Source organism: Xenia sp. Carnegie-2017, unplaced genomic scaffold, assembly GCF_021976095.1.
Source record: "Xenia sp. Carnegie-2017 unplaced genomic scaffold, XeniaSp_v1 HiC_scaffold_23, whole genome shotgun sequence".
NCBI lineage: Eukaryota > Metazoa > Cnidaria > Anthozoa > Malacalcyonacea > Xeniidae > Xenia > Xenia sp. Carnegie-2017.
In genome coordinates, this window is record NW_025813486.1 from 5,295,696 (window position 1) to 5,309,421 (window position 13,726).

General features: G+C 35.2%; 1 protein-coding gene and 1 long non-coding RNA gene across 3 annotated transcripts; one reads left to right on the forward strand and one right to left on the reverse strand.

Annotated features, from left to right (window-relative positions):
• Window positions 1–510: 510 nt before the first annotated feature.
• Window positions 511–5,169, forward strand: LOC124448520. Of its 2 annotated transcripts, none has more exons than XR_006949101.1 (2): window positions 511–760; window positions 4,999–5,169. It is a non-coding gene; the product is annotated as an uncharacterized LOC124448520 (long non-coding RNA). The 2 variants fall into 2 exon arrangements; XR_006949100.1 differs by lacking the exon at window positions 4,999–5,169 and adding an exon at window positions 1,268–1,741.
• A 929-nt stretch (window positions 5,170–6,098) lies between these two features.
• LOC124448976 (uncharacterized protein K02A2.6-like) lies at window positions 6,099–7,617 on the reverse strand. Its single transcript, XM_046999920.1, has 3 exons — window positions 7,359–7,617; window positions 6,545–7,266; window positions 6,099–6,500 (listed from the first exon to the last, which is right to left on the reverse strand). The coding sequence occupies exons 1-3, from the start codon at window positions 7,615–7,617 to the stop codon at window positions 6,099–6,101; spliced, it is 1,383 nt and encodes a 460-aa protein (XP_046855876.1).
• Between the last annotated feature and the right edge of the window lie 6,109 nt (window positions 7,618–13,726).

Sequence of the window (13,726 nt, forward strand, 5' to 3'; positions counted from 1 at the left end):
TTTAAACGAAAGAAAAGTCACAGAAGAAGTAAGTGGTAATGAGAGAGAGTGAATATTTCTGCAAGCGCAACAAATGTCGAAGTGAGATTTAAAGTTATGCGTCCATTTTGGGGTGATGTCATGACGTACGACCGTTTTAACAAGACCTGGTTAAAACCATATACACCTCACATCTTCCGATACCAAAAGCAAAAATCGCACATTTACTCTTAGTGGTAATCTTTGTTGGGAGGCAGTCATGGGAGTCAGTAATGAGTATGGAGAAACAAAAGAAATGGTTTTTATCAACTGACGAAATTTATTGCCCTCAAAGAAATTCAACCTGCTCAAATAATGAAAATTTTGCGTCAAAGACCCAACAACACTCAATTCTCGACGATATAAGCCAAGAGCAGTTGACCAGAAAAACCATTCAATATTACTCCAAAGGTCCGTGGATCTCAAAGATGATTGTAACCTATTATTTAAACGAAAGAAAAGTCACAGAAGAAGTAAGTGGTGATGGAGAGAGTGAATATTTCTGCAAGTGCAACAAATGTCGAAGTGAGATTTAAAGTTATGCGTCCATTTTGGGGCGACGTTATGAAGTACGACCGTTTTACAAATACCTGGTCGAAACCGTATACACCTCATATCTTCCGATACGAGAAAGCCACTGGTCGCACATTTACTCTTAATGGTAATCTTTGGTGGGAGGCAGTTATGAGAGTAACTGATGAATACCACGAGGAAACAAATGAAATGGGCGAAGTTTAAAAAGGTGAAGAACTTTCTATAATCGATTAATAATTTACAATACGTAACGTAAGTAAGCTTGACACATGTGTGCTATTGGCGTTTATCATTTGAATTCCAGCTAACAAATTCCCTGCAGATATCACTGAAAATAACATTTGTTGTGTTTTGAAGTATTGTACTTGCAGCCCCTAAATAATGTGGTAACTATATAATATAATATGAGTGTATTCTCCGATTGTGTACTGGCGATAACAATAAACTACTCGATCTTTATTATTTCTATTGCGTATTGTACTCCATTGTACTTGGAATCAATCATAAGCCGTAATGAAAAAGATACGTGCCTACACTTAGATAATCGTAAAGATAACACAAAATTTAAAATAAGAACCAAAATAGCTCAAACAGGGTTAGCTGCAAAGTATTTTAAACTGGAGATATAATTGCTGTAACTGTTGTAACCGTCCTCTACTGAACGACACTACATCTTGATTCTTCAACAAGTCTCATTAACGTTTGAATTTTGCAGGTATTGCCAGCGGAAGCAATGATTAGGAAACGTTCTGTTAACATAGAACAATTAAGTCATTGCTGAACTAAATGATAATTGACCTTACCTGAGATTAAGTGTACTTGTAAATACAACGTATAAATCATCATTATTCAAATGATGGAGACAGCAACGGCTCTCACAAAATGATTTTTAAGAAAATAGTTTTCTTTGGACATTTATCTTATACCAGTATGCTTTTGTGCATAATGTAATCATTAAATAGTAATTTCTCATTGTTCTTCGAAATTCTAAATTTTGATTATTCTTAGAAATTGTAATTTTTGATTGTTCTTAGAAATCATATGTTAAGGATATTTTCCAGAAAAGCAACAGTTAGGTCAAATGTAAATTGGGCGGTTCATATTCATATATGCATAATTTGTTGTCTTGAATTCTTTTGACATTCATTGTTTTTAACGAATTATATGACATGAATATGTGAAAATCATACCCACCTTTTTATTATCAATCTCTCTAAGCCCATATCTTTAGCATGTATCATAATAAAATGATGAGAGTTTTACCCATAAATTTGCTTTAATGTAACCTTTTGTTGCATATTGTTTCCAATTGTAACCTTTATACCCCCTGCATGCATTATAACCGTAAAAGGAGTAAATTATTTACAACTTGTTCAGGTCTAGTTGTGTTTGCGTTTATTGTGTAGATAGCTAACTTGAGCTAGAGGTATTTTCATCATCTAAGATTGTCAAACACAAAGTGAGTGTTGGAATTTTCCGTTAGTATTTTGTAGGTGTTCGTAAATGGGAAAGTATTTTTCAAAGGTTGTGGTAGCTGTAGCAGGCTAAAACTTAAAAGTCGTAAAAACACAGGCTAAAAACTTGTGTTCTACACTATACTAATTACAGGAACTAGCTATATGATAAATTAGACAATATATTTGTGCTATGTTACAACTGAAAATTTAGTGCAGTATTATAAACATAGTTTAGGCATTCGATCTTGCCGAATACGAATGTTTTATCCCCACGTGCATGCACCCACCCTATCTTTAATCTTAGGTCCCCAAACTCATGCGTGAGAAACATGAAATCCTACAAAAACAGCTTTCGTTTAAATGGAAATGCTCAGCTCAGCAGGTGTCAAACAAAACCAAGCGTTGACAAAAGATTAAAAAATACAGTCACCGAAGTGAACAAACAATGTGAATTGAGCAAATAAATATGCAGAAAGAGAAAAAAAGATTTAATTTTCAATCATTAATTAGTCTTTGTAAACGGAAAAAAGTTTTTCCGTTCATGCTTATTTTCACAGAATGAACGTTAAGGCATAATCAACTTATTAGTGATTATTTCATTGCCATTTTCAAACGTTGAACTTTATATGCGCCGAATGCATTAAAGACAAAAGAAAATGAGATAATATTCCTCTAAAAGACTGCAAAAACCATAATTTGTACACGCACAAGTTCATACATTAGAATTGCAATGGCTTACATGTTGGCGTTGGAGTAAAAACAATGGAATACAATACTTCATTGGTATTCTCCATTTCTCATAAGTATTCTCTATCTAGAGAATACTAACGAGATATTGTTTTTTATTGTTCATTTTCTAACTTGTATTCTCTAAACAGCAAATACTAAAGAGGTTAAAGAATATTAATGATTGTCGTAACTCTACATTACATACCAGAACAACTAACAATGAGATGTATTTTAACTCGCTTCAAATGCATTTCGATGATGTAAATGTATTCTTGTGCACAATTTTAAAGCTAAAATAAATCTTACGAACGAATTAGAAAATAATTGCTCACTAATTTAAAAGAAAACACATGTGTATTGCTTAAACTGAAACAACATACGTGTTTCCACGTGTTCAATAACTTCTAAAGTATGTCGTGTATTCGCCGTACCAACAAATGCTTCTTTCTTCTTATTTTTCTAATGTAAACATCAACCGAAGAAAGTTGTTGAAGTGATTTTGAAACTGACATAAAAAACTTGGCCTTTTGTAGCTCTGTGTATGAGCATACAATGTAAATTGTATGCTCATTCATTGCACGAAAACAAAAATCTTAGCAATTTTAGAAAACTTAGAACTACTTAAAGACATTAAATGCTACCTAATTTTTGCATTTAATTAGCTTTCTTAAGCCTAGTTTTCACTAGCGACATAAGCACAAGCGATTAAACAAAGCAAAGCATATTCTCTAGACATTGAAGGAAATAAAAGAAAAAGGATTTTCTTTTCACTTTGTTTTTTTCACTTATGCTTACGTCAAGTTGCTGTGCTTATGCTGATGCATGTGTCATATGTGTCAGTTGCTTCATTGCCTTCTTTTGTATTCTCTTTTGTTTTTGATGGTCCTTATAATTATGCTTATCTTGCTAGTAAAAAAAGGTTTTACACCAAAAAACAATTTTTGCAAACTAATAATCACTTGTTTGAAAACATGCATGGGACAAATTTAGTACTATAATAGAATCCTTCGTGACTTTGGCCATGTTCTAAGACGCTTAGTGCATAATCAGTTGTGTCCTATGGGATTGAGATACCCTCGCATTAAATAAAAATTCCTATATAATTTTCGGGAATTTCTATCTAATGCTCGAGACTCTTAATTCCATAGAACACACGTGATCCTTCTCTAACATTTACAAAGTGAATTATAATTTGTTCAATTACAAATCGCTTAGCGTATGACTTAAAGGCATAGCCATTTAAATTCTATTGTTTAATTTCCTTTGTACAAATTATAACATTGCAGTTTTGTGATACAGCCTGTAGACAACGTATTAAACAATTATTTAGCAATTGGGGTTACTGCAGTTTAGCGGACACCTTGGACGCTGATCCAAACCCTACCCTCATAATCCTAAGCAAAAACGAGCCTACGCTCCCCATACAAGCGCTTCGGGTGTCCGTTAAACTGCAGTCTTGCCAGCAATTGTTTAAATTATACTAACTCTATGAGTTTTCCTCCTATATGAAATATACGAGAATGAAAAGTACCAATGAATGGTAATTATAAAGCTAATTTTACAGGACGTAGAAAAAGTAAGACCTTCATAAATTGACCTATTGTGATTATTTCAATGCTCTCATTATGCTATTGCTAAGCCCATGGGCTCATAAAGAATTGCAAGCTATACGTTCATATATTGCATAACTCAGGTATTAACATGAAAGCTTTTCTGTCCTTGAAATTGAATGTAACTTCTTGACCAGGAACAGAATTTAGGCACCAGCAGGATTAGAATCGTGGTCATGAAGGTGTTCCCTTTTTTTATAAGCCCGGTATACCGTTGCTAGAAGTGCAATAAGAATTGCGAAATGCAATTAACAACACACCTAGAAACTACCCAATCAAAAGACAACATACCTAGGTACTGACCAATCAGAAGACAACATACCTAGGAACTGACCAATCAGAAGATATTAGTTTAAGCAACTTGTGACATATTTTAAAACTAACTCATCCAGAGAACGTGCCATATGATTCTGTACAACAGTACGTGCAGAAAGAAACGATAAAAGAAGTCAAAACACTTTGTCTGTGAAATACACCTTGAGTTTATTGAAACCAACTTCATTGAGGTAAATGTGTGTGATAAATGTTGGTTTTAACAGAGTATCTTTCTTCTATTGAAGTGGTAAATGTAAACGACCTGTGATCTTTATTCATGTAAAGTATGAGACCTTAGATTTAGAAACTAATTTTCGTTCCATTCTCAATTTTAGACATGAATATTTCTCTGTTAAAGACAAAATCGTCATCAAATAAGGTTGAAAAACATCGATGTTTGTGGTTTTTATTCACCACGATGATGGACTCGCATAACTGTAAGGAAAGTGATGCGTATAAAATTAAATACAAATTTTCATAGTAGTTTTCTCCCATCATTTCAAAAATAGTCTTCATTACGAGGTTTTAAAAGTTTTTTTCAGTTTAACTCCAAAAATTATTTGTGTTCTGGAGCTCATTATTAAAATTTGTGTCTTAATTAGTAAACGTGAAGTTGTATCAGCGGTTATTAGCCTGTTATTGACATGCATCTGTGTCGGTTTTACTCGATTTATCTTCGGAAACCTCTTTGTGAATATACTGCATTAAGCAGCTACGTATGTTTGCCACGGACGTTTCCTTGCAGAAGAATATTTAGGATTATGTAGCTTAGATCGGAAATGCAAGTGAAGCTTAGCCAAAGAATGGCAACTTCTGTAGTGTTTGATATTTCATTTAGGTGTATTTTACCAATGCCTAGATAGTACAAGTTAACTCCTTTTTATATATTTAACCTTTATAACAATCAACATATCTAATAACGTAAATCCTATTAAATTAACATAAATTAATAAACATAACATTCCCTCCGGCACAATTCTAATAGTTCTTTAGCTAACTTGTAGTGTTATTTTCCTAAAAGCTCGGGATTGAATACAATCAATCAAAATAAACTATATTTCATCAATTAAACGTTTTGGTTTCGTGCGATTACGCAGAGGATACCGGCGATTGTTTGATACCTGTTCACTGTCATTACAACTACCGGGCTCTTTGGTTATCTTGTCAGGTAAGGTCTGTACCTGCGGTAGAGGCGTGGTTTTCAAGGTCGTTGTGGTACTTACAGTTGGTTCTTTGAATATCTCTTGGTTGATATGTTTAGACACTGTATTTTCATCGAGCACCAGACTTTTTTGTGTCTCCAAGTTGGAGGGATATTTCTCAGCATCTTGTTTTGTCTTACCATCTGGAACTGTTGATCCTGCCAGACTTCGCAATTGATCAATATGTCGTTTCCACAATACATCGTCCACCAACACTCGATATGTAACTGGGCTTAAATTACTCCCTGTATCCAACGATCTCTTCTTGCTCTATAATCTTTTACCATCACTGGATCTCCAATTTCTAACTTACGCTTTGTCAATTTCGGTAATTGATGTGATTTCTTATCCATTTTATTTGCCAGACTGGGATGCAATATATCTAATCTTGTTCTAAGTCGTCGACCCATAAGAATTTCTGCAGGTGTACATCCAGTTGCTGTATGTGGTGTGGTACGATATCCTAACAAAAATCTTGCTAATTTCTCTCCAGTAGATCCTTCTTCATTCTTACGAATCTTCATGGAGTCTTTAAATGTTCTCACTGCTCTTTCCGCTTCCCCATTTGAAGCAGGGTGGTACGGTGAAGATAAGTGCATTTGAATTCCATTGCCTTTTAAAAAATCTTTCATTTTCTGCGCAACAAATTGTGGACCATTGTTGATGACATAGATATAACTTTCATCCATTTAGACTTAGCATCTACCACTATTAAATACATGCCACCCTCGACTGGACCTGCAAAGTCGACATGAATTCTTTGCCGTGGACGTACAGGCCAAATCCATGGATTATTTACTTTAAGTGGAGATTTACAGCGATTAAATTGACAACTGGTGCAATCTCTCACAGTCTGTTCAATGTCTTGGTCTAATGTTGACCACCACACATGTAAACGTGCTAAAGATTTCATCCGCACCATTCCTGGATGATTTATATGCAACTCCGACAACACCACTCCTTGATATTTGGTTGGAATTACCACTCGGGTTCCTCTCAATAGGCATCCTTCTTCTACAGTAAACTCGTCTTGCTTTGTAAAGAAATATTGTAGTTCCTCTGGAAACTTTCCTTCTGGCCAACCATGTAACAGATAGTATACTACACGAGACAATACTGAATCTTTTTGCGTAGCTTCTCTAATCATACTTACTGAAACAGGTGACCGCTTCAGTTGAACGCTGTTTACTGCCGCTGCCTCTTCCTCCCATTCGTCCGGTTCTTCAACACTTTTCCTAGGTAACCGGGACAACGCATCAACATTCGCATTGTTCTTTGAAGTTCGGTATTTAATATCATACTGATATGCACCCAGTTGAATCGCCCATCTCTGCAAGCGGGAGACTGCCAAGACAGGAACACCTCGTTTAGGTCCCTGTATCATAGTAAGCGGCTTATGATCTGTGATTAAAGAAAAACGTCTTCCATACACATACTGATGAAACTTCTTCAATCCAAAAATAATTTCTCGATCATAGAATAGTTTTGCTCACTAGAAGAAAGTGTTCTCGAGGCATAAGCTATTGGTTGTTCTTCTCCTTCGTCCGATACATTTGATAGAACAGCACCTATTCCACACGATGAGGCATCTGTCGTTAATCTCACGGGTTTCTTGGGGTCGTAATGTGTTAATACTGGTGCCGTTTCCAATAGGACTTTTAAAGTCTCAAAGGATTTCTGACATTCTTCCGACCCTTTCCAAGTAACTTCTTGTGACAGTAAACAATTCAGAGGATTAACCAACTTTGCCATATTTGGAATAAGCTTACGATAATCGTTCACTAGCCCCAGAAATGACTTCAATTCTGTTGGATTTTCCGGAGTTGGTACCTCCCTTATAGCTTGAATTTACGAGGCGATGGATGGATTCCTTGTCGATCCACGACAAATGCGAAATATTCCACTGAAGGTTGCATAAAAATGCAGTTTGATTTCTTCAATTTGATTCCCATATTTTGAAGACGTTTCAGTGCTCTCTCCAGATTCCGCAAATGTTCTTCATCATTTTTACCCGTAATTATGAAATCATCAAGTATACCTCCTACTCCCTGTAAACCATTCAAAACCATATCCATCGTTCTTTGAAAAATAGCTGGGCTAGCTGCAACTCCAAATGGCAGTCTTGTATACCTATACAAACCCAAATGTGTGTTATTGTAACATAATGTTGTGATTCTTCGTCCAAAACAACTTGCTGATATGCTGCCGACAGATCTATCTTTGAAACTTTCTCGCCTCCTCGTAGCTTTGTAAATAGTTCTTCAGCTGTCGGCATTGGATATTTTTGAACGTCTAGACTTTGGTTAATGCTCACTTTATAATTGCCACAAATCCGTACACTACCATCAGGTTTCAACACTGGCACGATTGGCGTCGCCCAATCTGAAAACTCTACCTTTTCCAGGACCCCAAGTTTCTCTAAACGGTAGATTTCTTCCTTTACCTTGTCTTTCAGCGCAAACGGGATTGATCTAGGTTTAAAAAACTTTGGATTTGAGTTTGGTTTCATGTATAAATGTGCCTTAACTCCTTTTACTGTCCCCAACGATTTGTCAACTAAGGACGCATATTGAATTATTAATTGCTCCACATTTTTGACAGGTTTTGCCTCTACTTGTTTTATTTGACTCCAGTTAAGCTTTAAAACTGCCAGCCAATTTCGTCCCAACAACACAGGACCTTTATTTTGTGTTATTACAATTGGTAACTTAGCTTTTTGTTTTCCATGTTCAACGCAAACGTCTACTTCTCCCCTCACTGGAACTTCATGCCCAGAATAACTTTGCAGTCTAAAGTTGGACTTGCGTATGCATTTTTCAGACAACACCTTTCTCCACACATTTTCTGGCATAATTGATACTGCAGCTCCGTGTCCACTTCCATCTTTACTGACTTTCCATCCATTAGGACTAATACTTCCATCTCTTTACATTTCTTTCTCGAATCCGTTAATGTGAACACCGGCCATGTTTTCATATCTTCTTCTTGGCTTTCGCTGTCACTATCAACGTTGCTATGTGTTTTAACGTTGTGAATTTCGCTGGATTTTTTTTTTTCTTTTCTTAGCATCTTCCCTTCTCGACTTTTCACTTTTTGTATTCTTCATGTTGTTGCCATCTCTCCTGGGACACTTCTTTAATATATGTCCATAATTTTGACAACCGTGACATTTGGACTTCCGAAAATAACACTTATCGGGAGAATGATTTTTCTTACCACAGCGAAAACACTCGAGGGATGCTGTTTGCACTCGGTTCAGTAATTCTTCGTGTAACGCTGATGTTTCTCTCTCCGTTAATTCAGCCGCACAAGCTTTTTCTACCGCAGACTTTAAACTCAAATCAACTTCGCCTAGTAGCTTACGTTGAATCGATCGATCTCGCAATCCACAAACAAATCGATCTCGAATTGCTTCGTCTCGATAACTCCCAAATTCACATGTTTCTGCTAATCTCTGCAATTTGGCAAGATATTCCCTAATCGATTCCGCTTGTCCTTGCTCAGCCTTGTGGAACTTATATCGTTCAGCAATAACTATTGGTTTTGGCTCAAGATGTTGTGTTAAAGTTTCTACAATTTGGTTATATGTAAGTTCTTTTGGTCTTCTTGGTGCTGTAATTGATCTTAACAACGCATACATCTTACTACCCATCAAGGTAAGTATGCTCGAGGCTTGCTTTTCTCTTGCTACGTTATTTACTTCGAAGAATATTTCAAGCCGCTCAACGTACTGCTTCCAATCTGTACTCGTTGAATATTCTTCCATATGTCCCATAAAGGGCACATTAAAACCAACATTTGTCTGTGTACTTTGGGCTTCTTCGTCCATCAGAATCGAATCTTTGTCGCCAACTGTAGTGTTTGATATTTCATTTAGGTGTATTTTACCACTGCCTAGATAGTACAAGTTAACTCCTTTTATATATTTAAGCTTTATAACCATTAACATAATTAATAACGTAAATCCTATTAAATTAACATAAATTAATAAACATAACAACTTCTACTTGGGATTAGTGGGTACAAATGGTACTTTAGCGTAGAGGATGCAAATAGCATCTGTAAGAAGACCCTAGAAGACTGGATCTAGCGAACAAGACCTATTGAAGACAAAGAAAAGATGGTGGTTCTGGTGTAAAGTAAAAATATATCTTTCTCCTAGTACGGTAAAAGCATGCAGTCCTGGTAGTTAGCCAATTTCATGAACGGCTTTCTACAGGGACTATTAAGGCACTCTTGGATCCTCTATAATGCATGAGTAGTTCAACCCACCCCGGTTGGAGGTCACCCGTATGTGCTACATGCCCTAAGTTAAGTTACGTTAAGGGCATGATGGGTTACCTCCTTCAAGAGGCACTTCTTTTCAGGGCGGAATTCTGATGTCATGAGGAGGTAGAAAGTTTAGATAGCTCAGGCATGCGCTGTAGTTGACGCGAGTAGTTGCTATGCTCAGATAACCAAAGTAGAGTTAGTACCTTTATTAATTTAAATGACAAACACCAGTTTAGAGAGAAATTACGGAATAAAAATGTTTGGAAGAAACTTCCAATTCTTCTGTCGGTCATTTTCATACGACAAATTGAAACTTAAAAAGTATTCTGTTTGTTTAAGACATCTACAGTTTAGTGGCGGCGTGGCAGTAATTATTGTAAATGTGAAAAGTGGTATGTTGTCTTCTTTTAAAGCAGACTTCTTTCCTGGGAATTTCAATACTTTTTTCACAGCGGAAACGAGCAAAAAGTAAATGATTAGTACACCAGGTAATGGTATGCGAAATGCCTTCATAAAGAACCTAAAAAGAAACATAGTTTTAATAAAAGTGTTTTGTTTGTATTTTTTAATGATTAGTGTGAAGACAGGTCGCAGACGTTGTCACATATTTTACTTCATAGTAACTAAGGTTTCCATGTTCGCCAATCAAGTTGCTATCAAAGTCAAGTACAAAGGATAATCGTCAAACGGTTGTTTGGTTAAACCATCCCCAGTTCCTCGCTAACCAAACTCAACGTGTGCTTCTTAAAGTAATTATTGTTGATATTGTTTTTTGATATTGACTACATTTTTCTAAAATGATTGTTTGCACTAGTGTAGGTGAACCTCATTCGGCTCTATAAAATACTTGAAGTACTTTCATCTAATACATATCATGCAGCAAGCGCTGGCTCTAAGATTTTAGTGGCACCGGGCGCACAAAGCACTGAATGAAAACATGAAACGGTGCAAAATAGGGACGCTTAAGTGGCGCTAGATACGACTTGGATATGGATTAGATGTTAAAAAGCACACGTTTTACGAAATGCACATCAAAACAATTTTCTCGTTCAAAGTAGAAAATTGTTCAGTTCAATGATAGATTTGTGTGTCGGTAAACTGTGGTGATTTCCGTATTCGTTAAAAATGGAGAATTTTAGAAAAATGGCTATATACCTTCAAGACCATATTTTCAGCATTGAAAGTGCATTTTAATCTTTCTCTTTTACTTTTTTGACGTTTTGGCTTTTTGAGTCGCTTCAAAGGTATGCAAAAAATTATTGTTTGTAAGGGCTCCCCCAGGACACGGAATTTCGGCTAAAATCCCCAGTGGTTTTTTCTTGTTCAGTATTCTCCAAGTTCTCGTGCCTTCGCGCTCGGTTTTGGTTTATACCGTTCAGGTTTTGCCATTATTTATTTTTTATTTGGTTAAGTCTAAAGAAAACAGTGACCTTGGTGAAAGACTAAAGTTGTACTTTATGTTATATATAATCATCAAAACTAAAGACAGAATTCATCTTCTAAAAGAAGTTGTTTAGAGTAGGTACTCCCGGCAAAGTTAACATCAAAATGAACCATTTTTGACCGTCTGAAAATCTTCGGAAGATAAAATTTCTCGATTGTTTTACAAATTGATGATCTGCTTAATTTATTCTAAACAGCTTTAATTCAACAGAAATGTCACACACATCTTTTAGGAGCGGTACAAGTTAGTCTTTGAGTTCGATTCCCAATACACTGTTTTTGTTTCAGAAATCCCCGTATTATAGTTGAAGTTTTTAAGTAATTTCTGACGTAAACATCTCAACTTGTACGTTTTAATAGGAAAGGCATTTATGGCTATTTGTATGTTTAATATAATTATGTCCTCAGTTATAATTTTACTGGCAAATGTATGTGGTCCAGTCTGAAAACGAATTTTTTTGAAATTCATTCACTCGGAAGAAGTCTTTAAAGTACAGAAGATGATTTATTTCTTTTTACGTAGTTTATGTGTAGAAAAGAACAGCCATTTTCCTGAAATATAATAGTACATACGAATGCTTCAAATAACAGTACATACGAATGCATCAATTTGATTAAATGAAACTTTGGCTTTCTAAAAATGTTCATAATGGTTATTGACACTTCTATCCAATTTTGGGGGTAAATGGGATTATAATTTACATTCGTTTACCTCAAGTGAAAGGTGTCCTCTAGCTGGTGGATAGTGAATTTCAGCAGGTGGTTTATCAGCTTTATCTACCGCTTCATAAGTTATCAAGCATACATATTTACCAAGTGGTATAAAATATCCCTTACAATTCAGCTTGATGTTATACTTGGAAATGTACAATTACTTATAACGTTTAAAGTGCCTATAATATGAATTTTTTTATGTTTGCAATGACCAGAACTTTTCAAATGACATTGTACTTTCTAAAAAAGTTAATGCTTATCTCTTTTCCTTCGCGAGATATTGAAGTTTTTGTTATTTCTATTTCATCCAACTTGTGACGTCATATTGCATAATGGTTCTAAAAATTTTTCTAATACACTTCATTTTCCTGACAACTTTAGGTTGATACTAATAAGCAGCATTTTATACCATCAAATACGTCACAACAAATGAAACTATATCTTTGTGAAGTAAAGTATCGTTAAATATACCTAATACTCCTAGCTCTCATTATGTAATGTGACGTCACAAGTTAGATAAATCCGACACAGCATAAACCTCAATATCTCAAGAACTAAATGTGATATGCATAAACTGTTTTAGAAAGTACACAGTCATTGCAAACATAAAAATTTTCGTATCACAGGTTTGTAAACGAATACAAAATAATCTATTGTCTTTTGAAGATTGATGAAGATTAGTTACTATTACAAGCCAGTCCTCACTGCCAAAGTGAAACATGGTTGTACAATCCAGAAAATCTAGCTGTCATATGTTACAACTCATTGTAAAATAAGAACGTTTCTAAAATCTTAATTAAATAGATGCAGTACACTCTAGAATAAATCCAAACAACTTAAGAGGCAAAAATCTCAGCTTTCATCAATTCAAGAAAAACCTTCGCACTTATTATACATTATATAAATCGTGTTGTTTTTAATGTTTGCAACGTTGTGTTTAAAAGGCTGCAGTAACTAGAGAAAGCTGTAGCATTGTTCTTTGTCATTTAGAAGTTATTTGCGTTCTTTTTTTGTCATAGTTTGCTCTTTGCGAAGTTAATTCAATAAAATATAAAAAGTCCAAAAGCTCAAAATTTATATAAATGATTTACAAAACTTTCAAGTAAAACTATCACACAACTTTACCGAGTGCTTTCATATGACATTAATGTGCGGATACCTACCAGATGATATGGGATCTAGGATGATAAAATCAACATAACTTTGCACTATTTTCTATATGTGGAGTAAACACAAGGTCTTGCAGCAGTTATAAGATTATTTTGAAACTTTACGTAGTGAATGTGAGTGTGAGAGAGTTTTTAGAATATAGGCAATAGAGAGCGCCGTAGTTAACCTTACGTGTATTTAGGTGTATATTCAACATTCATTTAAGAAATCTTAAATACATAGCACTTGCATTTTAGTTGTATGGATTTAGGCACAAAATAAT